The sequence below is a fragment of the Schistocerca serialis genome, chromosome 8 (genome assembly GCF_023864345.2).
Source record: "Schistocerca serialis cubense isolate TAMUIC-IGC-003099 chromosome 8, iqSchSeri2.2, whole genome shotgun sequence".
Taxonomy (NCBI): Eukaryota; Metazoa; Arthropoda; class Insecta; order Orthoptera; family Acrididae; genus Schistocerca; species Schistocerca serialis.
Window position 1 is genome coordinate 452,959,694 of NC_064645.1, and position 24,616 is coordinate 452,984,309.

The 24,616-nt window shown below is 39.4% G+C and overlaps 1 protein-coding gene across 1 annotated transcript in view; it reads right to left on the reverse strand.

Annotated features, from left to right (window-relative positions):
• Positions 1-11,938: 11,938 nt before the first annotated feature.
• LOC126416147 (glycosylphosphatidylinositol anchor attachment 1 protein) overlaps positions 11,939-24,616 on the reverse strand; it is an 82,533-nt gene continuing 69,855 nt past the window's right edge. Inside the window, exon 12 of the mRNA XM_050083695.1 lies at positions 11,939-12,366. Within this exon, the coding sequence (XP_049939652.1) occupies positions 12,069-12,366 (298 nt within the window). The 3' untranslated portion in view covers positions 11,939-12,068. The remainder of the gene's footprint in view (positions 12,367-24,616) is intronic.

Sequence of the window (24,616 nt, forward strand, 5' to 3'; positions counted from 1 at the left end):
TGGGGCCAGTTGTACCAGGTAATTATAAGATTGGGAGTTAATGCAAAAGTCCTATGCAGTTGTGCAATAATATTTTAGAATTTTTTCTATTCTGCCACACAATATTACAAAAGGATGGACAACATTACAAGATTTCTCTCCATCTCAAATCAAACAGTGAGGGGAGAAAGAAGGTAAAGCCTGGACAAAGCTACAAGCACTTATATATGCAGGTCATTAAAAAAATAATGGATATTCCTGGATAAAAAATAATGAAAAGGCAATCTTGAACTAATGTGCAGTGCACATATACATGTAATGGAAAACAGTTTTCAAACCAGCTTTCAAGCTCTTGCTCTTCTCTAGTTAAACTACACACACTCCCACAGTTGTAGCAAGACATTATTGAAAGCAGTTGCCTGTGCAGAGGGGGCAGCAGAAAGGTGTGAGGCAGGTCTTTTGACAAACGACTCAGTGGCTGCACAATGAGATGAAAGGAGTTCAGAGGGTAGAGTATATGGGTGAGAGAAGAGGAAGATGGAGATTAAGCAAACACAGGGAGGGGGTAGAAGGGGGGCAATGCCCACATGGTGAGGGGGGAGGTGCAACAGTTCAGAATGGTTCAAATGGCTCTGAGCACTATGGGACTCAACATCTTAGGTCATAAGTCCCCTAGAACTTAGAACTACTTAAACCTAACTAACCTAAGGACATCACACACACCCATGCCCGAGGCAGGATTCGAACCTGAGACCGTAGCAGTCCCGCGGTTCCGGACTGCAGCGCCAGAACCGCTAGACCACCACGGCCGGCAGTGCAACAGTGGTAGGGTGGTAAAGGAGTGGTGTTGGCAGAAGAGAGAAAATGTAATGTAAGGCAGTGGGAAGCAACAGGTTAGTGGAAGTTTAGGATAGGGCAGGGGGGGATTTCGAGAGTGTAGGACAATTAACACCTGCATCGTTCAGACAAACGTCTGCTGGAAGGGAATATTCAAACGGCACATGTAGTGATACAGCTATTGAGGTCGTTTGTGTTATGGTGCACAGTACATTCAGCAACTAGATGATCAAGTTTGCAGTTTTCCACAGTTTGGGGGGTAGCCATTCATATGAGTTAACAGTTGGTTACTTGTTATGCCCACACAGAATACTTTACGGTAATTGTGGCAGAGCTGATGTATGATATTCTACTTTCACATGTGGCCCTGTCTTTTATTGGGTAGGGGATGCTGGTGACTGGACTGCGGTGGGTGGTGATGGTGGGTGGGTGTTTGGGACAGGTCTTGCAACTGAGTCTTCCTCAAGGGGTTGACCCGTAGGAAGCATGGAAGGACAAGGATATTCCGTAAGTTTGGTGTGTGGCAGAACACTACTTTTGAGTGTTATGCGTAGGACATCTCACATCTCAGGGTGTGGTGAGAGGTAGTCAAAGCCCTGATGAAGGATGTGTGGTTGTGAATTTTATGGCCACAGTGACACTGGGTGGTCAGAAGACTGTTCTAGTGCTTTTCGGTGATTGGGTAACAGGTGTACTGGTGTCAGAGAAGGGGTGGCATTGGAGATATGTTTTGGATGATCTGATAGGATATTGTGTATCAATAAAGGCTCTGGTAAGGTTGTCGGTATATGTCAACAACTCCTGCTTTCCACAGCACATGAGACATCCACAGGTAATGAGAATGTAAGGCAGAGAGTTTTTGGAATGGGACAGGAGACTGCTGACGAAGTGGAGGTAGTATTGGTGCTTTGTGCACTTGATATGACCAGATGCATTTATGGACCCACCCAAGAGATTGGAGATAGAAATCTAGTAAAATGTCTTGTTAAGTTGAGAGGCACAAGGTGAAAGTGATTTGGGAGTAGGTGTTGATGCTATGGTGGAAAAAGCAATGGTTATCTCCTCCCTTGAGTCCAGATCATGAAAATGTCTTCAATGAATTTGAATCAGACAAGGGTTTTAGCTGTTGACTGGATAGGAAGGATTCCTCCACATTGCTTTGTAAATAAGCTGGTAGGGTGGTGTCATGAAAGTACCCTTGGGAGTTCCATGGATTTGTTTATAGATTTGGCCTTCAAAAGTGAAATAATTGTCCAGAATTGAAATAATTGTGATTGGATGGGAGGATTAGGAAAGAGGTGGGGGTGGTGGATTTGGTACAATGAGGATGTCATGAAAAATGTAGTTTTCCATGGCCTCAAGGCCATTGGCATGGTGGATGTTGATGCCCAAGGACCTCACATCCACAGTGACCAACAAGTGAAGGGAGTGAGCAGTGTCTTGAATGTAGGATGGGAAGTTATGGGCAATAGGATGGAGGTGGTGACAAACAAAAGCAGAGGTTTATTCTATGGGGACATTGTACACAGCCACAATGGGGCGACTATTGAGGTTGGGTTTGTGGAGTAGGTACAAAGTAAGAGTATGGGTGTTGCTAGTGTAACGAGGGAGAGGGAGCTGCTGGAGGTACCGATGGACTTCTGAGATGGAATCATGGTCATAAGGTTTATTTGCAAAGGTGTTGGACAGTTGTGGGAGACACATTGTCGCTATGATTCATGACCACTGTGATGAAACTTCTGTCTGTGGGAAGGGTGATAAATTCTGGATTGGTTTTCAGGTTATGGATAGCTGTGTGTTTCATCGGAGTTACAATCATGCTAATTTGTTTACTGTCACATGGTTCAATTTGCAACTGAATGTCTCTTTATGAATGCGCCTGCTATTTCCTGCTTCTTTAAATCTTTTTATGACCTGCCTTCTGACTTTCTACATACCTCTCTATACTGTACCAACCATTTATTTCCATTGTAATATTTCAATCATGAGTTTTCACCTTCTTATTTTCAACTATGCCTTTTGTCTCTGTGTCATCCAACTGTGAATCCCTGCTCATTCTACCTCCTTTGATTCTGAAATCTCTCCCTTGTCCTAGCAAAACTCCAAGTACACATTTTCTTTCTGAACCCTTGTCTGGCACTTGGTATTCTACATAATGGGTTTACCATTAAAATTGGCATCTCATGCTACCATCCATCTTACGACAAGAACCTTCATGTTTTCCAATTCCATCAGTCCCTCATCCTAACCAATCTGGTCTTTCATAATCATGCAATCCAAGTTCAAACCGTGCTTGACAGCACCTACTCCTTTCACAAAATCCTTTTACTCTGTGATCACAAAATCCTTAATGGTGTCACTCCAGTAGAAACTCTTGCCCATCAGTAGCTGGAACAGCTTCCCAGCACCTTATGAGGAAGCTGCCCCAACTGCTTCTGTCCTATATTCGCATACCTATAGCCAAGAAAGAGCCTACTACTCTTATCCACTGACCCCCTTCCCCCTTCAGTCAACCCCTACCTCCCTTACCATATTTTGCTGACTTATCCCCAAAAACATCTTCCACCCTCCATGAAACACCCATCCATAACACTGCTATCAACCTTTCTATTAAAATTCTAACCTCTGGAGAAGTCTCAGTCCTTTATAAAAGCCTCATATTTATTAGCCCTAAACCTAAGTTCAGCCATGCTGGACCTACGTTCCTTTTCTTGTTCTCTGCAGCACAAGTCAACCAAAACCCCACATAGAACCTTGTTTAAAACAGTTCCAACCTCCCTCCAACTGTGATCTTCCACCTAGTTGTTTCCTGGTTATCTTTCAGGAACTTCTCACTTGTAACCTTGCCTCACCTTCCTTTCTTAAATCCTTCCCCAGTGAGTCCAACATCACTCCTCAGAACACACAGCTATCCGTAACCAGAGAAAGCAATTCAGACTTTGTCAACCTTCCACAGACAAAAGCTCCACACCAGTGGTCATAAATCATAGTGAGTATGTGGCTGAGGTTTCCTGCCAACTTTCTGACACCTCTGCGTAAAAAAACATGAGCTGCTTCCTCACACTAGCAACCCCCTGCACTCATACCTTTTACCCACTCCTCAAATACAACCCGACGGATCTCCCCATTGTGGCTGGATACAATGCTATCACAGAAAAAACCTCTGCCTTTGTTGGTCGACTTCTTCAAACTATTTTCTGTAACCTCCCATCCTACATTCCGGACATTGCTCACTTCTTTCATCGCCTTTCCAGAGTTCTTGTCCCATTAACACCAGACTCCTTGTCACTGTGGATGTGACATTGGCCTTGTAGTCATAGAACTTACCTTTCCCAACATCCTACTGACACCAGGCTCACCACATCTTTCCCAATTATCCTAGCCAACCACATTCTGATCCGCAATTATTTCACTTTTGAAGGCCAAATCTATAAACAAATCTGTGATATAGCCTGCAGGTACTCACGACACCATCCTATGGCAACTTATGTATGGGCCATCTGGAGGAATCCTTTCTATACAGTCAACACCTAAAACCCCCTTGTCCAGTTCAGATTTATTGATGACATTTTCATGATCTGGACTCTTGGCAGGGTCAACCTTTGGTCTTTCCTCCATAACCTCAACACCTACTCCATCTCAACTCAATGAGCCACTTTCCTGAATGAATATCTCCTCCTCTTAGATGGCTCCATAATACTTACAATCATATCAAGTGACATGCACCAGCCACCAATAGTAACCTCCATTTTCACAGCAGTCACCCATTCCATGTCAAAATCTCTTCCTTTAGCTTCACCACCTGTGGATGGCACATATGCAGTGTAATGCAGGACAGGTGAGTCTTAAGGTGTTGGGGTATTCTGCCAGATATCAGTATTGTTCATATACAATATTTGTACAATGTGTCTCATTACCGTACTATCTGAGATTGCTCATCAAGTGGAACAGGAACTTATGTCAGGGTGTATAGTGGAAAAGAAAAATTCCCAGGTTTTTCCTGGTTAGAATTGTACTCTTTCCCCATGCGAAAATAAACCTTTTCCATAACAGTGTTCTTTCCCAAGCACCTGTAAATAATCAGTCCTTTGACTGGTAAAGGTTTTTGTACACTTGCGATACACTTTTGTCAGCCAATCATAGTTTGTTCATGTCCCATGATCCTGCCAGCCAGTGACCGCAGCATTGGACATGTGACATAGTCAGCCAACAGCAACATAACTGTTGAGTAGTAACAAACAAATAGGAGAAGTTCATGCTTTAAATTAATATACATATAGAATAGCTACACGAAAAGCTAAGCTTTCACACATAACATTGGTTTTTGTTTTTTTTGCATATGTTGCTCTTTAAGATATATCAAACACAAATGTGCCAGTAAAATTTTAAATAATGACATAAATGGCTGTTCTTCTGGGCCAGAAATTTTTCCAAGTGGCTGGTTCTCAGCGTGCTAAGTTTTGAATGAGTGTCAGGTGCTCTGTGATTTTGGAAATTCATCACACATTATCACATGTACCATAATTCATCTTTCATAAATGGAAATTTACTTTGAAAGTAAAGCTTATCAAACCTCAATTTGGAATATTTTCCCACAACCTGCTAGAAATAGGTTCATTTGGGCAGTTGCCAGAGAGCACCAGGAAACATGCATTGCAGCGCATGCGCAGCTATGACAACATACTCTCCTCACTATGCCTCTGCATTTCTGTCAGAATTTCATGCGTACTGGTGCATCACGTGACCATGTGCTGCATTGCGGCATGTTGTTAGTAGGGTACATACAGTACATATAGCATAATTGTTGTTTCATATCCTATCCAGACAAGAAATGGAAAATAAGAAAGCAGTTCTTGGCAAAATATTCATTTCAAAAGTAAATCCTTCAACTCTAAGTACCCTAATGTTTTACTATGCGATAACTTTAACGTATTCATACTCTGCAATGCTATTATGTTGCATTTCCAATCAGGTTTATATCCACACAGCATTGCAAAAAGCTAGTAAGAAGGAATTCAGATTTCTTGCAAAAATAAAAAGTTGTTTGTATACACTAGAACTAAGAGTAACAAGTTTTTTATGGTTTTTTCAAACTGTATAAAAAATTAACAGCATTATCTGAAGCCAAGAAACTGTAGAATGGGCAGTTTTTATTCCACTACAGGAGTAAATATAAAGCCTTGTGGAGAGTTACAATGATAGAACATGGCATGCTGCTAGTCTATAATTTGCCAAAGAATGGTGTTCTGTAAATTTGTGTTGAGCAACAGAGATTAAGAAATAATATCAAGCCTAGAGGAGTTACCATACAAGTGCTGAAACTTGTCGTGTGATCAAAAAACACTGTTTCACACAAGGCAGATTTGTAGAATTCTGCTAAAACTTTGAAACAAAACACTTTACTCAATACTACTCACCAAATTTGCCTCCTTAGTCATCTTTAAATAAACATTTACGTATGTTTGTATGTATATAGCAATTAAGAGATCTTATATTATGACATAAAAGAAACAGTTGAACCACAATAATGTGAAATGAAACACTTCACTTCAAATTGATTGCCTCTACGGAAAAAATCAATAAAAACTAAATTGCTTTAGCAAACCAACAAAAATAACATTCCTTGTTCTGCAAGATGATTAATGCTTGATTGCCAATAATGTGGAAATAAAATAAAATCAGAAAACATTTTACGTGAGAACTGTAAACGATGAGAAAACAGCACACAATCATGAAACATTAAACATAGGTCATGTGGAGGGAGATTCCGTCCCACCTCCCCTCCTCCCAACTAAGAGTGCTCTACCTGTGCACTAATCTGCCAGCTTGGGTGCGGCAGAAACTTTTCCAACTAGCATCTGGCTGCTGTTGCTGCTTTATAAAGCTAACAGCCATACTTCAAGTAGCCAGAAGCAGGGAAAGGCATCAAGTGCATGATCCTACTGGCAACTGCTTAAATGAACCTAATGTAAACAGTTGCGACATCAAGGTCATTGAATACAGTTCATAACTGCTAAGTATTGCAAAGTCTTCGTCTTAAAGTCTTTGAGACATTCTGCTGTCGACAGACGCTTCTGTGTGCACTGTATTTTGTTGTAAATGGCGAATTTTCTTGGCAATTAAATTTTTACTTTATTGTTATTCGCTCATTTGTTTTATTGCTGCACTATAACTCTGCACTAGTGGGCTAAAGTAAAATTATTTGTTAACATATTAGTCCTTACCAGTCAAAATTACAAACATTTAATCGAAAACTAAAAGAATGAAAAATTCCTGGTTCTTCCTGGTTTTCTCCCAGATGAAAAACTTCCCAGATTTTTTCCAGCTGTCCCGAGGCATATACACGTTGTAAAACCTTCCCCCTCCTCAACTGGTTCCAAGGTGTTCCCTCTGCAGTCTGCTCCCACTAGAAGTGTTCTTAGGCCATCATTCCCTCTTCAATCCATTGTGCCATGCTGAGGGTTCTGTGGTCCGTTCCCACTAGAAGCATTCTTATGTGTTCCCTCTTTGGTCTGCTGTGCCAGGCCAAGCACTTGCCACAGTGCACCGGACTGAAGGAAGAATGTTAGCATTCAGTCTGGAGGCATTGGACTGAAGAGGGAATGCTTAGGGGTGTTTCTAGTGGGAGAGGACTGCAGACAGAAGAAACACCTGGAACCACGGAGGGGGGGAGGTCACAGGTATAAATACTGGGGCCATTCCACTCAAAGGGCAGTGTCAGGTAGCACCTGACAAAGACAACATGTCACACTGTTTAAATACTGTGCACAAATGATACTGATATCCAGCAGAAATCTGTGGGAAACTGTAGACTTGGCCATCCAGTTGCTGAACATGTCGTTCACCAAAATACAAATGATCTGAACAGCTACTCACTACACATTCCATTTGGATACTCCCTACCAGGACAAGTATCTCTGAACTTTGCAGGTCAAAACTGTCCCTCCAGCATATTTCGTACTCTCTCAACCCCCCTGGTCTAAACATCCACTAACCTATTTGCCAATGCCCAATCACCTTACCTTGCCTTACCTTACCTTCCCTTTCTCTGTTCTGCCCACTTCACTCGTTCCTTGTCTAAATTGTGTACTGCTTTCTCCAACCACTCTCCTCCCTCCCTGTTTCCCTCTTTATGTCCTTTATATACTCTTCCCTTTGAACTCCTTTCATCTTGTGCAGTTTCTGAGTCAACTGTAGAAAGATACCTCACACTATGGTGCTACCTCTCCTTGTCTCGTGTCCTTCACCATCTCCATCGACCCAGGCAACTGCTCTCTGTAATTGATAATCAATAACTAACCTTGCTGTGATCGTGGGAATGTGAGTGAATGTGTGTACTTCCGACTAGAGAAAGGGCAAGAGCTCAAAAGCTAGTTACTGTTTTCAGTTACGTGTATTTGTGTGCTGTGTGCATCAGTTTGCTATAAGAAAGTAATCCAATTTTTTCTGGACCTATACTTCTACATCTTCTCAAAGAGTTTACCATTGTGCTGCACAAGAACTTGTGTGTCCTGTAAAAGCATAATGTGCCTTATTGGAAAGGTTATTTAGAAACACTTGTATGCAAGTAAAGTTATTTCCAGGGACCCAAATGAGTTCCACTTATGGCTTTTGTGTGTTTGGAAATAGTAAGAAACCCTTGGAACCAGATCTAGCCTTAGGGCAGATGAAGTTGCTATTAAGAAGAAACTACTGCCCTTAGGAGAATTTTACTTCGATGCTTTGTCTTTCTGTGAATGTGTTGCCACTTCCCCAACTTAAAGCTGCTTCAGTATGCCCTACGTCAATATCTTGGTGAAACTGAATATCAAGACAATGGAAAATCCAAGATGGAATGTAACAGTATTATGAGAAGGAAAGTTGCTACTCACCAGATAGCGGATATGCTGAGTTGCAGATAGACACAACAAAAAGATTCTCACAATTATAGCTTTCCTCCATTAAGGCCTTTGTCAAAACACACACACACACACACACACACACACACACACACACACACACACACACAAAGAGAGAGAGAGAGAGAGAGAGAGAGAGAGAGAGAGAGACTGCAGTCTCAGGGAAATTATACCACAGTGTGTGAGAGTGTGAGAGTGTGTGTGTGTGTGTGTGTGTGTGTGCGCACGCGCGTGCCTATTTTTGACGAAGGCCTTAATGGCCGAAAGCTATAATTGTGAGAGTCTTTTTTGTTGTGCCTGTCTGCAACTTAGCATCTCCGCTATATGGTGAGTAGCAACTTTCCTTCTCATAATATTGAATATCAAGACATCTTCCATTTGTACAAGGTACACTGCAAGAGAAAACTTTAGCTGATGACGTAGCATATGGCTGTCCTCAAAACAGATCAGATGAGTTCAAACAAAAAGATAGGGCAGGAAGAGCATTAGTAGATGGCAAGACTAATAGAGGCAAATTCCAGCTTCCTGAAGTTGCATCTATACTCACAACAGAATGTACGGCAATTTTAGAGGGACTTAAATATACAAAGCTAGTGCAAGAAGCACCAATCATAAGTTTATCAGATTCACACTCAGTGCTGGTGCTTGTTAAAGTGTTAAGATGTCAATATTACATTATAGAAGCAGTTCAGGAGCCTTCCTGCCTAAATAAGATGACCATTATGTTATGGTGAAAGTGCACCGTGGAATAAAGGGAAATCAAAATGTCCGAGGATCTTCTTCATGCTAAGGCCTATATTTAGGGCCCAATGGAATGAAATTAAAAGGAGACACTCAACAGTGGTACCTTATGTCCCAACATGTCCTTGGAACCAAAATTATGCGAACAGCAGAAACTTTCTAGTGACAGTGGCACGACTTCGATTCAATCACAGGAGATTCTGGTAACATTTCTACCACCTCAACATGATCACATCTTGTTGTGAATGCAGCAGTCAGGACAATGTTCATAACATTTTCTTCAGTTCCCAAAGAAGATAACAAGAAACTACAAAACTAATGCAGCATCTGTTGACTTCCGGGACATGGATGTAACTGACAGCTGTTCTTTACGGTTGTGAGGTCAGTAGTAAGAGTGATGCCCAAAAAACGATTAATAAATTAAAAAGTGTCTAAACAAAGAGAGATCCCCAGTGGAGGGATCAATATTTTGAAACCATCTATATGGTGATGTAGGTTGAGATTCCAGGTATCACACATTGCAACCATTCACCCTGGTGGCCCCTCATTTGTGAGTAATTGACAAAAAAAAAAAAAAAAAAAAAAAAAAAAAATCACAATTTTGTACGATACTCGATAGCATTAAAAATGTAGTATTACACAGGCTGGTTGTGTGGTGTAATTGTTAAGGTTAGGCCTTCACATAGAGAAGGTTGTGGATTTGAATCTTGTCAAGTGCTTTAAATTCGGTTTATTTTTAAATCTTTATTGATATGGCTTTGATTATTTTTTATTCAGTTAGTTTAAATGTATTTTTTTAAATATCTGTTCCTTTGCCACATCATTTTAATCACCTTATGAGTTTTTTGTTTGTCCTCTTTTTTTTTCTTTATATCATTCTTATCATCATGCAAACATTTAAAACATAGCCTAAACTCCTACTGCAATATGAACATCATAATGTAGATGAAGATTTAAATGTAAGAAGGAATAAGTACAACAAAATTCAAGCACAACGAAGAATTGAAATAATGAATGCAATAACATGGAGGAAAAAATAGGATGATAAAACGAAATAAGTGTAACTGAAAGTAATACATAAATTTAATTAAAATCACATGAACAAAGATTTCAAGCAGAAAAAAATGACAGGAAGATGGAGGAGAGCAAATTAAACAGATGTGATGGTTAAAATGACATGACAAAGGAATAGAAATAAAATTACATTTAAACCACATAAAATCATTTCAATGAAGATTTAAAAATAAACAAAATTTAAAGCACCTGGAGATACTCAAATTCATGACCTTCTGCATGTGAAGGCTTTGACCCATCCATTATGCCATGCAGCAAGTCCATACAATACTCCTTTTATAATACTATTAAGTGTCATGCAAAAGTCTAGATTTTTTTTTTTGTTAATTGCTTTCAAATGAGTGCCCACCAGGGTGAATGGCTGCAGGGTGTGATACCTTGGATCTTGACCTAAATCACCATACAGGTAGTTTCAAAAATCGATCCCTCCACCAGGGTCAACTCCCTGGAAGTTTGAGTGTCATTGTGGAATACTTTAGTTGGACACCTGTGAGCAAACATCGAATATTATAATGTATAAGACTGACGTTGCAATTTTTTTTCCTTTAAATAATAGCCTAGGAAGACACATTCACATAAGTTATTTTCTGATGTGACCATGCAGTGAAGCCTGTGCATTCCATTCTTTTGCCAGAATCCTCACTCCCTTCACTTCATCAAAATGCACATCTAGATAAAATACTGGGGCAGGCAGGTTTTGCCATCACCACTATGAAACCTCCCAAGCTGTTATTCACACAACTCTAACTTTTGAACTTGCTGTTCCATGGTGAGAGGGTATGTTGTCAAGAAACTAAACCTTACTGGTGCAGAGATTGATGTAAGATATTGGTATCCATATGTAAGAGTTTAGTGGAAGCAGTGGGCATACTCTTTACCTATCCTCTGACAAAAAAGACATTTTTGATGTGATTACTGGACACTGTAAATTACAAATTCAAGTTGATTTGTTTAATGAACTGAGGACTAGTTATGGAACTAGAGGAATGCCACATGCAAAATCCAATCATTCACCACACAATTAACACATTGCAAAATGATTAAAAACAAGGAATCAAGAAATTTCCCATTTTAACTCTGCCTTAGTGTGACTGCACGCTGTCCAAAATGTGGTAATTGTGTTGGTCTTCCATACATAATAATAAGCAATTATGCAACAAAAGTTTAGCTGGTCTGGTGCCACTACATGTCTTTCCTGAAACAGCTACAATGAATTAGAACTCTTACCATTCTCAAAACTGAAAGGGTGATTCTGATATGTTCTCACTTGCATTCCGATCCATTACTGCCAATATTGTGTGTGAGGTATTCAGGACTTCTGAGTCAAGTACCTTTATCAGTAGTTAGGAATGGGTAATCAAGCAAGTTGGGAGAAAAGGCCTTTGTTTTATTAAGAAAAACAACGGTGCTATAAAGTAATGGAATGTATTTTTTTCCACAGTTTCTCTTTAATTCTTGATCATGGCAGTTGCTCTAGTAGTTTGAATCTGTATCTCTCTGTACACTTTACCCTTATTTTGACTACTGATATTATTTATTTCACACTTTAGATTTTACTTGAACAATATTTGCACTTGTATGCAACACTACCCAGAAAAGTAACCAAACAGGCAGCAGAGCAGCCACAGCAACACTAAATAACCAGTTGCCATATATAAGATTATCAACAACAGCAAAAAGAAGTGCTTCACAACTTGCTTCAAATGTCCTCAGCACAAGCATATCTGAAGGCTCTTCTGGAAAGATGTATGCAGAGAATGTGAATACAGTGAGCATGAGAAGTGAAAGTGGATGCAGAAGCAACCACATTATTCTCTGAGTGATGTTCACCAGCCTCCTGCAAACATAAATTCAGCATTATCAAACTAACAAAACACCACAAAGCTTAAGTTGATCAGTGATCAGATAATTAAAACATAATGTAAAATGCCATTAACAATATTCCATACAGAAAAGAACTATCCAACAATTTGAGAACTGTATTAACACACTGACAGCCACGTGGCCTGTGGCAGTCACAGTGGAGCCTCATCCCTGATGCCTGGCTTGGCTTAAGCCTGTTCATGAAATGTCCGTCACTATGTCTCTTACAGTCAGTGTATTAAACTGTGATCAACAGCAGGGTTGCTAGTGCTTTTGCCGGAACGTATTAGATGAATATGCTTGTAACAGGTAAAATTAAAAATGCATAGAGACAGAATTCCCTTAAAATTACAATTGCACTCTCCTATTCCACCAACATTCACCCACCTAATCATGCAGAATGTACAACCGTAAACTTTAAAATGAACTATTAAAATCTGAACTGAACTACAGAATAAATGCTTAAAAATAGTTCAGGTCACTCACAAAAAATCAGGACGCAGGACGAGCCAGCTACATTGATTATACGTTAAAATTTTCCCCCTAGCAGTTTACAAATTCTTAAGCCATACATCATTTCTCTCATCTACTAATATAGACGATAGATCTGCTGTTAAATTAGCCTCAGCCCTCTTGTTTGAGTACAAAATATGTTTAATTAAAATCTTGCATATTAAAATCTGCATCACATGCACTGCAAATTGGAAGGTCCTCCCACAACAGCAGGAAGCTATGCGTCATTGGACTGTGTTTTATCCAAATACATCTCCTGCAGCCCAGAGAAATTAGCAAATTGACTTATTTTTTCATTAGTTGTTATTTAGAGTTAGCCTTAGGTGGATTATAAAAACACCATTTGTTCATGGGCAGTTCACGAGAAAACTGCAACAATCAAAGAGTTTTGGTTTTGTGTATGAAAAGTACCAATTGTGGGGGTGGCTACTTCTATAATTTCTATTCACTGCAGATCATCAGAATTTATATCGTATGATCTTAAGATGAATTTCGAAACTTACCGAGATCCAGAGGTTCAAAGTTACCGCACTTAGGCAGAAAAAGCAATAATCGGGTTTCAGCCATTTTTGCACTGTGGCCTCCACAGCAAAGGACTCAAACTCTAACTGTCCATTCTTTAGACATTTATCTAGAAATGCCATTTTCCAGTTTTTGACAATCTATATCCATAATCAAGTTAATCTCCGAAAAACCATGATTTTTGGGTATCACAACTACAAGGCAGTATCTGGTACTTGCCCCACAAAAAGCTGTGCAGTGGCCTTACTGAAGAGAGGCACTGTTCTCTCCACAGAAAGTAGGTGATCCTCACATATGACATGAAGACTCTGGAATGCACCATTGGCTTGGGGTATCACTGTTTTAATATGATCCACCCATTTCTGGATTCTCTCTCTGTGATCAAACACAACTAGTTGACTTTATAGAGTTGTTAGCCTTCCTGAGCATTGTGATGGATCTTATTTTGGTGTACCCATAAAGATTATGTAATTTAATAAGCATCAAGACACAGTGCGGGGCAAAGATTCAATAGAAACATGCCCGTGCCAAAAAGAGATGTGTATGAAAAGAATGATGAGCATATATCTGTATTCTAATGTTTCCTTATGTTGATATCAAATTTTTTACTCTCATAATATCGGTCTCTTGCCATCCTGGTTCTGGGTGGACTTACTGCATTTATGTCTGACAACAATATATATTTGTGTAAAAGTTTTTACAATATATCTTTTGGAAAGGGAAGCAACATCTTTAGTTTCTAAATTGCTTCACCCTGAAAATGATACCTGGATACACTGTAGCCTGCCAACTTCACAACATATGGCGACATTATATAAGATTGTATTGTACTTCATTCTTTATCACAGAGCTGGAAGCTGCATCTTCTTCTTCTTCAAGAAAGAAAAAGTAAATATAACTCTGTTAAAAGCAGAGTAAATATATCAATCAATTTAGGCTATTATAGTGGTAAGCATAGCAAGAGACTGTGGAGGTGCAAACTTAAATGTGTGAACCGCTACAAGTGAAAGTATTCCCCAACCACACACTCGAAATAATTGACGTTACCTCCTTATGGTGCCAGTATTTAAATACCAGTATAACTGGTGACCATGACAGGGTGGTGCCAAGTATAGATAACTCAAGTAATTAAAATATATAAAACATTTTGTAAAAATTTTCCATATAATTAATTATCTTTTGTTTTCTTTGTTGCATAAGACAAATAATACTCTCCAAAGAAAGAGAGGAAGGATCACAAAAGGATGAAGGATGTGCATAGATGAAGAATAAAATTTGTATGGGGGGAGGAAGGGGGGGGGGGGGAGGAGGAGGAGGAGGGGGGGAGGGGGGGGGGAACTGCTAAAACCTCTGAGAAGGTAGGAAAATTCTGACTGACAGCTTGCATGGCTGCGGTTGTTAGTGCCTCACGCGTACCAAATACTAGTAGTACATCTCCTGCCCCCCCTCCCCCCCCCCCCCCCCCCCACAATCCGAAAAACTGGAGCATTTTAAATTTTAGTAAAACAGTTAATTTATTAAAAATCTTTTGTCTGAGAGTTTTGAGTGAGTGTAAGTGCGACAACACTGCAGTATACGTTTGCAACAGGTCACAGGATAATTTAGAAAATTTTCTCAGAGTTCATGAGGGTATTTTTGATCCGTCGTTGCAACTACAAAATGCGTGATTTTTTCACCAGACAAGTTTTGCTTTATTGAAGTAAAGCATCATGTGATCTGTAATTAAGTTTATTTATATTTTGATTTGCTTTTTAGATCAAAAAACAGTTCATTAAGAATAGGTTGGTTTGTACTTATGGTGATTTTTCGGCTGATTTCTTGCTCACATCGAAAAATGCCATCTGCTAGCACATCATTGTTTTGCTGTGACAGACACTGATAATTTTTGTCTACTTTTTAGATGTTTTGCAGCACTACACATTTCTCACAACACACTTTTATGCACACTACTGTATACTGTTTGTTTTTGTACTTCATGTATGTATTGCTGTTTGTGTTTTGTGGTGTTGCCAACATAAACTTTTCACTACTTTGTCTTTGACCTGCAAATATTCTCTTTTAATTTAGATTATTGTATGTGTGTAATTCTATTTAAGTATGTTTTTGTATATTTATGTACTGTGTAAGAGCAGAGAAGGGATAGTGATGGAGTGGGGGGAACCATAATGAGTGGACATGAGACATAAGTATATAGCGTGTAATGGAGTGTGAGTTAGAGGAAAAAAAAGGGGGGGGGGGGAAGGAAGAAGAATAATACATAGAAAAAACGGAAGAATTCATCAGCAAAAACAACAACAAAAAAGTTAAAATCAAACCCAACTAACAGATTTCAAACACAAGAAGTTAAAAACACACTCAAAAACATAGAGTATACATTAACAGACAGGGAGAAACAGAGACTTGTATGAAAAAAACCCTCAAGCCCCCAACATGAGATGTCAACCCAAGGTCCATAAAGAAAATTATCCAGCCCATCCAACAGTAAATTTCAGAGCAGCTCCTACAAACCTACTAGCAAAACAAATGCAGTCACAGCTCAACCAGTATTATAAATTAGAAAAGGATAGAACAATCAGAAATACCTCTCAACTGGTAGAACATATAATATACACTAAAATCCCTGACACAGCAACATTGCTCTCCTTTGATGTAGAAAGCATGTACAGTTGCATTCCTGTTAGTGGATCCATAAAAATAATTGAAGAAAACCTGCAAACACACAACCAGCTACCTCATGAACACACGGATGAAACCATAAAATTACTACAGTTAATAACACAACAAAATTACCTTGAACTCAATCAAGAATACTACATACAAGGAGGAGGTTTACCCATGGGTTCACCTATGTCAGAAACACATTAGCCAACATTTTCATGAATCACATAGAAAAACTAATATTTGAAGACACAATAACAAATAAAAGCTACAATGTCATCTACTGGTACAGATACATGGATGACATAACATGCATGCTTTGCTTAGTTCCTGTCATTCCCTTTGGAACATAGGGCCGTGACGAAATTCCTAGCAAGTCTCTTCACTTCATTCCAGGTTTTCCCATCCTCTGCAGCTTCTCTCTCGATTGTCCTTTTCCATGCCTGTCTGGGATGACCACGTTTTCAAACTCCTTGAGGGTGCCAATCCAAAGCCATCCTTTCAATAGCTCCATCTGGTTTCCTCAATGTATGCCCAATCCAGTTCCACTTTCTTTCTTTCTTTCTTTGATTTGTATATTGATTGGTTGCTGATTTGTCACCCTCAAAAGATCTTCATTTGTCATTATATCTGGCCATCTCACATTTAAAATATGCCAGAGACAGATTGATAAAAACTTGGAGCTGGTTTTTGATGTGGTTAGTCACCGTCCAAGTTTCACAACCATACAACAGAACAGCCTTCACACTGCTATTGAAAAGCCGGATTTTGGTCTTCTTTGAGATGTTCCTATTTCTCCAGACAAGGTACTGTTGTGCAAATGCACCATTTGCTTTGTGGATGCGATTACGGAAGTCCTCCTCAGCGCCTCCTGTAGTTGTGACTATACTTCCAAGATAGAGGAAAGATTGGACCTGTTCTACATCTTCTCCATTAATGGCCAGCCTATTCATGATGGTCAAATTTATCTGCATTTCTTTGGTTTTGCGAACATTTATCTCGAGGCTTGCAACTTATGCCTCTCTCTGTAACCTGGCCAGTTTCTCTTTGATGTCTTGATATCATTGTACCATTAAGCAAATGTCATCTGCGAAATCTACATCATCGAGCCTATCCCGCATCCCCCATTGTACACCTGTCTTCTGTCCCCCCATCACTCTCTTCATCACATGGTCCAACACCAAAAGAAATAGAGTTGGCAAAAGAATACACCCTTGTCGTACTCCCGAATTAACTTGGAAATTAACTTGGAAAGGCTCTGTTAGTTCTCCATTATGTAGTACTTGGCATTCATAGTCTTCATACATTTCCTTGATGATGTTAATAATCTTTGTTGGAATGCCATATTTTGCAAGAGTATCCCACTCTTTGATTGATAGAGTCGAAAGCCTTTTCAAAGTCAATGAAGGTGCTACCACTCTGCACTTTGTTGCAGAATAATTCTGAGAGTATTGATAAGGCCCACAGAGCTTCGATGTTTTCTAAAACCCGCCTGCTCTCTCCTCCGTTGTGCTTCCACAGAATCCTTAATATGGTTTAAAATGATCCTCGAAAGTACCTTACGCGGTACTGACAATAGGGTAATGCCCTGTCAGTTGTTGCAGTTAGTAACATCTCCTTTTTTTTTGGGTATTTTCATGATAATACCTCATATTCAATCTGTTGGCAGTTTCTCCTCTCTCCATATCTTCTCAAAGAGGATGTACAGTGGTGTCCAAGTCTGTTTTCAGCATCTCAGATGTTATGTTATCTGGTCCTGGTGCCTTCCCTTTCGTGATCTGCTTCAGTGCTATCTGAATTTCTGCTTTCGTGGGTGTGGTGCATTTACACCAATGCTGGGACTAGTATCATTGTTTACCGTTGGTTCTTGTTCTTCTACCTCCTCACTGAGGTCTCTATTTAGAACTTCTTTAAAGTGTTCCTTCCACCTACATGATTGTTCTTCATGTGTAGTTAGTATCTCCCCTTTCTTATTCCTTACTGGTCGGTTCCTCTGGAAGCTTTACTTTGAGAGCATCTTAGTGATATCAGATTCTTTCACATCCCCCCTCGCGCTGCCTGTTCTGCTCTATCAACCTGTCCATCTATTCATCTGCTGTGGTCTCTTCTCACACTCCTTTTCACTTCCTTATCTGCAGCTCTATAATCAGCTTGTGCCTGTGCTTTTTGTTGCCTGGTCCAGCTATGATTTACTTTTCCCTTGGCCTCCTTTCTATGGGTGATTTTCCTCCAGGTATGTTCGTACATCCAATCTCTCCGCAGGTGATTTTTAAAGCCAAGGTGTCTCTCACTCACTTGCACAAAAGTATTCTTAACGTCTGTCCACATTTCATCCATGTCCTTATCCTCATCCATCTCCAGTTCCAGTGCCTGGAATCTATTCCAGAGTTCCAGCTGGAACCCCTCAGCTATCTGTGGATCTTTCAGTTTACCTACATCGAATCTTCTATTCCTTGGCTTGAATTTCTTTCTGGAAGCCACAATCTTCATTCGGAAACTGGCAGTAATAAGATGGTGGTTGCTATTTGCATCTGCTCCTCTTCTATTCCGCACATCTTCCAGGCTCCTTCTGAACTTCCTGGATATTATGATGTGGTCAATTTGATTTTCTGTAATATGATATGGGGATACCCATGTTATCTTATAATATCTTCGATGAGGAAACAAGGTCCCTCCTATATGAATGGTAGAAGAACCTAAAAACAGAATACAGCAACTACCCAACGACATAAAAACAGTACACAAAAACATGAACTTCACAATAGAAGAAGAACAATAAAACCCAATCAACTTTTTAGACATAACCATAAGAAAAGATAATAATAGACACACGATCGACATATATAGAAAACCCACAACAAGTGACATTATCTTAAATGACACTTCAAACCACCCACAGAACCACAAACAAGCAGCAATCAGATGCACGTTAAACAGGCTGAACAGGATCCCCCTAAACACTTCTAATTACCAGAAAGAGTTAGTCATTATAAAACAAACAACATTAAAAAATGGACTCAAAGAAACAAAGGTCAACAAACTGAATAAAAAATAAAGAGACAAATAATGAAGAAAACAAACCAAACCACACTAACTCGTACAACTCGCACTACAACAAAAAAGGGAATAAATGACCTACCACAACAAATTCACTCATAAAATAGGAAACATATTAAAAAAAATAAGGCATAAACATTTCTTGCAAAAAAGAAAAAAAACAATTGCATACAAAAGCACATCCCAAAACTAAAATCAAAATCAGACAGATACCAACAATGTGGTATCTATCAGCTCAGTTGCAGAGATTGTGAAAAGATATACACTGGAATGACTGGCAGGACATTTGACACAAGATATAAAGAACACATCAGAGCATTCAAATACGGTAAAATCATCCAACATTTGGGGTTCATCTAAAAGAACAACACCATAGACCATGCAATATTGAAAACAATATGAATATAATAAAAATCAGTAAAGACAGACACCTCCTTCCTTTGCATGAAAATTTCCACATACAAGAAGGAATTAACACAACATAAACAGTTGCTCAATGACCAGATAAGTACTGGAAAAGAATAATTGATGAAATCACGTGTAAAAGAAAAGAGCCTTCCCCCCCCTCACTCAGAGCTTTATGTCGCTTCTCACTCCTCACCTTCTCCTCTAACTCACACTCCATCACACTGCTATATACTTGTGTCTCATGTCCATTCATCATGGTCTTCCCCCCCTGCACTCCATCACTATCCCTTCTCTACTCATACACATTACATAAATACACAAAAACACACTTAAATAGAATTACTTACATACAATAATCTAAATTAAAAGAGAATATTTGCAGGTCACAGACAAAGTAATGAAAAGTTTATGTTGGCAACACTACAAAACACAAACAGCAATACATACTTGAAGTACAAAAACAAACAGAATACAGTGGTGTGCATAAAAGTGTTTTGTGAGAAATGCATAGTGCTGCAGAACATCTAAAAATTATCAGTGTCTAACACAGCAAAACAACAATGTGCAAGCAGGCGACATTTCCCGATGTGAGCGAGAAATCAGCCGAAAAATCACTGTTAGTATAAACCAACCTATTCTTAATTAACTGTTTTTTGATCTAGAAAGCAAATCAAAATGTAAATAAACTTAATTACAGACCAATGATGATGCTTTACCTAAATAAAGTGAAACACATCTGGTGAAGAAATCATGCAATTTCTAGTTGCAATGACAGATCAAAAATACCTTCATGAATTATAAAGCAACTACGGAGACTATGGCCACACAAATGAAGAATTTCTCACAGTTTTTAAGAAAGGGATATTCATTTCAAAATTTTGTAATTAGTAAATCACAAGGATAGAAATGGATGCAGCAGATAAAACCACTGTTGAAAATTCAGTGATTAATTTACAAGCACAAAATATCGCTGAAGATTAGATGGGTAGGTCACATAACTAATGAGGAGGTACTGAATAGAATTGGGGAGAAGAGGAATTTGTGGTGCAACTTGACTAGAAGACGGGATCTGTTGGTAGGACATGTTCTGAGGTATCAAGGGATCACCAATTTAGTATTGGAGGGAAGCGTGGAGGGTAAAAATCGTAGAGGGAGACCGAGAGATGAATACACTAAGCAGATTTGGAAGGATGTAGGCTGCAGTATTTACTCGGAGATGAAGCTTGCACAGGATAGGGTAACATAGAGAGCTGTATCAAACTAGTCTCTGTACTGAAGACCATGACAACATGCAAACATCAGAAGTGATGTGACAGATTTATGTGCAAACTTGTATATATAAGGGAAATGTATTAGACCTCACACGTCAGCTAATATTAAAGACATTTATGTGTAGTTATAAGAGCAAATTTATGTCATGTTTTCATTTCTTAATGTAAGTCATGTAAAATTTTATGCACTTGTACAAAGACATGTAAAGAAAACTATATATAAAAAAGGTGTCTTAACATGTGTGAAATGAAAGGTACTTCAAGAAAAACCGTCCACCTATCATATGTTTAGTGAGTGTTGAATGAGAAATAAAACTCATGTGAAGTAGTGATCAAATTTGTGTGTGCCTACAATGACAAAAAACCTTCTAAGTACCCTCTGTAGTAGCACTGGACGCCCAGCTTTACTACGAAGGAGGAATTAAAACAAGTAATTAATGGACTTACACAGAATATTGTGAGCTCTCATAGTGATGTAGATGATACGGGATGGCCTTTCAGACACTGAAATATGTGATGGATGACATGCCTATATAACCATGGTTGGAACTTTATAGCTTCTCCACTGTGGCATCAAACTTTTTAAGCAAACACACGTAAATGTGCACTTATCCTCCAGACACCATAACGATGTGGAATTGATCATTGCCTACCGAGTTATAGATCTGAGGCTTAACTGTTCTCCATAGTTGCACTGTTGGTACTGCCAGGCTCACACGCAGCGAGAGACTAATTTAAACATGCTCTTTGTTGAGTCATGATCTCTCAGAAACTGAAACTTTAAAGTTTTGTAAATTCCATGTAAATTAATTGTAATATAAATAACGCTGACACATGCAGGGGATAAATAAGATATAAACTTGGCCACAAATAAAGGAATTTGATCTCCAACCGGGCCAAAAAGTAGTTTAAGTGATACTTCCGTATGAAATTTGATAATTTATGCTACATACGTTTGTAAAATGCACTACTACTGTATACTGTCATCCAGTAATAATAGACAATGCCAGTATACAGTAGGGGAGCAGTTGTGACAGATCTTATTTTGGTTTAGCCGTAAAGTTTATGTCATTTAATAAATATCAGAATACTTTGAGGGGAAAAAATGCAATATAAACATGCCCGCACCAAAACAAGAAATGAAGGAAAAGAAAGATGAACATATATATGTATTCTAGTGTTTCCTTAAGCTGATATCAAATTTTTCACCCTTCAACAATCGGTCTCTTCCCGTTCGTGATTCTGGGTGGATGTATTGTGTGTGTCTCAGACAAAATATATTTTTGTGTAAAAGTTTTTGCAATTTATCTTCTGGAAAGGGAGGCAGAATCTTTCATTTCTAAATAGCTTCTTCCTGAAAATGATACATGGATACACTGTAGCCTGCAAACTTCGTAACACAGGACAGCTCTATTTAGGACTGTATTATACCGCAATCCATATCATGGAGCTCGACACTGCATCTTCTTCTTTGAGAAAGAGAAGGTAAATATCACACCGTTCAAAGGAACGTCAATATATCAATCAATTTAGATTGTTATGAATATAATACAGGGAAACATTCCACGTAGGAAAAATATATCTAAAAACAAAGATGATGAGACTTACCTAACAAAAGCACTGGCAGGTCGATAGACACACAAACAAACACAAACATACACACAAAATTCAAGCTTTCGCAACAAACGGTTGCTTCATCAGGAAAGAGGGAAGGAGAGGGAAAGACGAAAGGATGTGGGTTTGAAGGGAGAGGGTAAGGAGTCATTCCAATCCCGGGAGCGGAAAGACTTACCTTAGGGGGAAAAAAGGACAGGTATACAATCGCACACACACACACACACACACACACACACACACACACACACACACACATATCCATCCGCACTTACACAGACACAAGCAGACATTGTGCGGATGGATATATATATATATATGTGTGTGTGTGTGTGTGTGTGTGTGTGTGTGTGTGTGTGTGTGTGTGTGTGTGCGCGCGAGTGTATACTTGTCCTTTTTTCCCCCCTAAGGTAAGTCTTTCCGCTCCCGGGATTGGAATGACTCCTTACCCTCTCCCTTAAAACCCACATCCTTTCGTCTTTCCCTCTCCTTCCCTCTTTCCTGATGAAGCAACTGTTTGTTGCGAAAGCTTGAATTTTGTGTGTATGTTTGTGTTTGTTTGTGTGTCTATCGACCTGCCAGCACTTTTGTTTGGTAAGTCTCATCATCTTTGTTTTTAGATATAATTTAGATTGTTACACTGTTAATCATAGCCAGAGACTGTGGAGGTAAGAACTTAATATGCATTAATTGCTACTAGCGAAAGTATCCATGAACCACACACCTCGAAATAATCCACTTTATTCTCACCTCTTTACACACCTCCTTAAGGCACCAGCACTTAAATACTAGTGCAGCATCCACTTTGGTGACTTTATTTTAGACTGTCTTTGGTTTTTCATATGTATCCAGATGGGAAAGTGGCCACTGGAATGATAATGGCTGCCCACTGCCCACCACGCAATGTCGGCAAGTGCAGGAGAGCGAATCTACAGATCTACAGCAGAGAATGATCCTGTAGCAGTGCTGAAATGTGTGCTCTACCCAAAGCTCATGAGGCACAATCTCAACAAATGATGTTCTCAATAGCTCGACCTTGGGGACAGATTGTGGTAGACCCCTATAGAAAAATTACGTGTTTTGAAATCCCAACAGAAGACGAATGGTATGAGGAGATGTGCAATAAGATCCCTGAGAGCCTCCTGAACTATGCATTCATTACAGAGCATTTATAGAGGGCACAGTGTTGGCCTGTACAGTACACACACTAGCGTAGTAACTGTACAGTATTGTATTGCAGTACTGTATCGCACTGCACTATACTGTACTATATTGCAGTAACTGTACACAAGTTGGTGTTGAGGAGGAGAGAGAAGGCATAGTATTTGACAGTGATGTACATGGCCACGTTGCCTTTAGCCCTCTTCCTGCTGTAGTCATCCTTTAGGGGAGGCTACAGCTCCTTAGTACATGGGCATTAGACTGATCTGCCCTTTGTTAAGGATCTACAGTTCTTCGAAACTCATCCAGAACTTGTTCGATTTTCACTACAGTACGGGTGCCATTTTATTGGTGAAGTGTTTGTACATCTGACTATTTCTTGCTGCCAAGAGTGCAGACATATGGCAGTCGAGTGTTCAGAGGACAAACTTGTTGGTTCCCTATGAGAGACTTTGTACCCCATTTCCTTTGTGGATGCGGAGTGCAGGATGGTCTGATGGCTTTTGATTCTCACTTCACTGGGTTTTTTTTATGTTAGCAGTGATGGGTGTTCTAACATGCTGGATGTTGCACTTTGTAATATTCTTTGCTGTGGTGTATTATGATTTTTGTGTCCTCACCACACAGCTTGACCGATTTGCTTTGTACAAGAGGGAAGGTAGTGCTTGTTTTACAACAATATTCACAAGAGTGTGTATCTGTGCTTCCACTGCTGGTCTACACCTGTACAGACATGTCACCTTTGGCAAAAAGTGTCTTGGCCACAAATGTTGATGGCTGCATCGACCTGCATAATTTTTCACCTCATTGTATGCCATTCGCTCAGTTACTATCATCTTTTCACACACATTCATTCACACAAATAAGCACATCTCACACTCACACATGACCAACATCTCTGGCAACTGGGGTCGGAACAAGTGTGTGTTTCCATTTCTGAAGAAGGGTTTGGCTGAAAGCTAATGTATATCTGTCTTTTCATTATCCCTGTCTGCAATTCAACCTGCCATCTTTACAGTG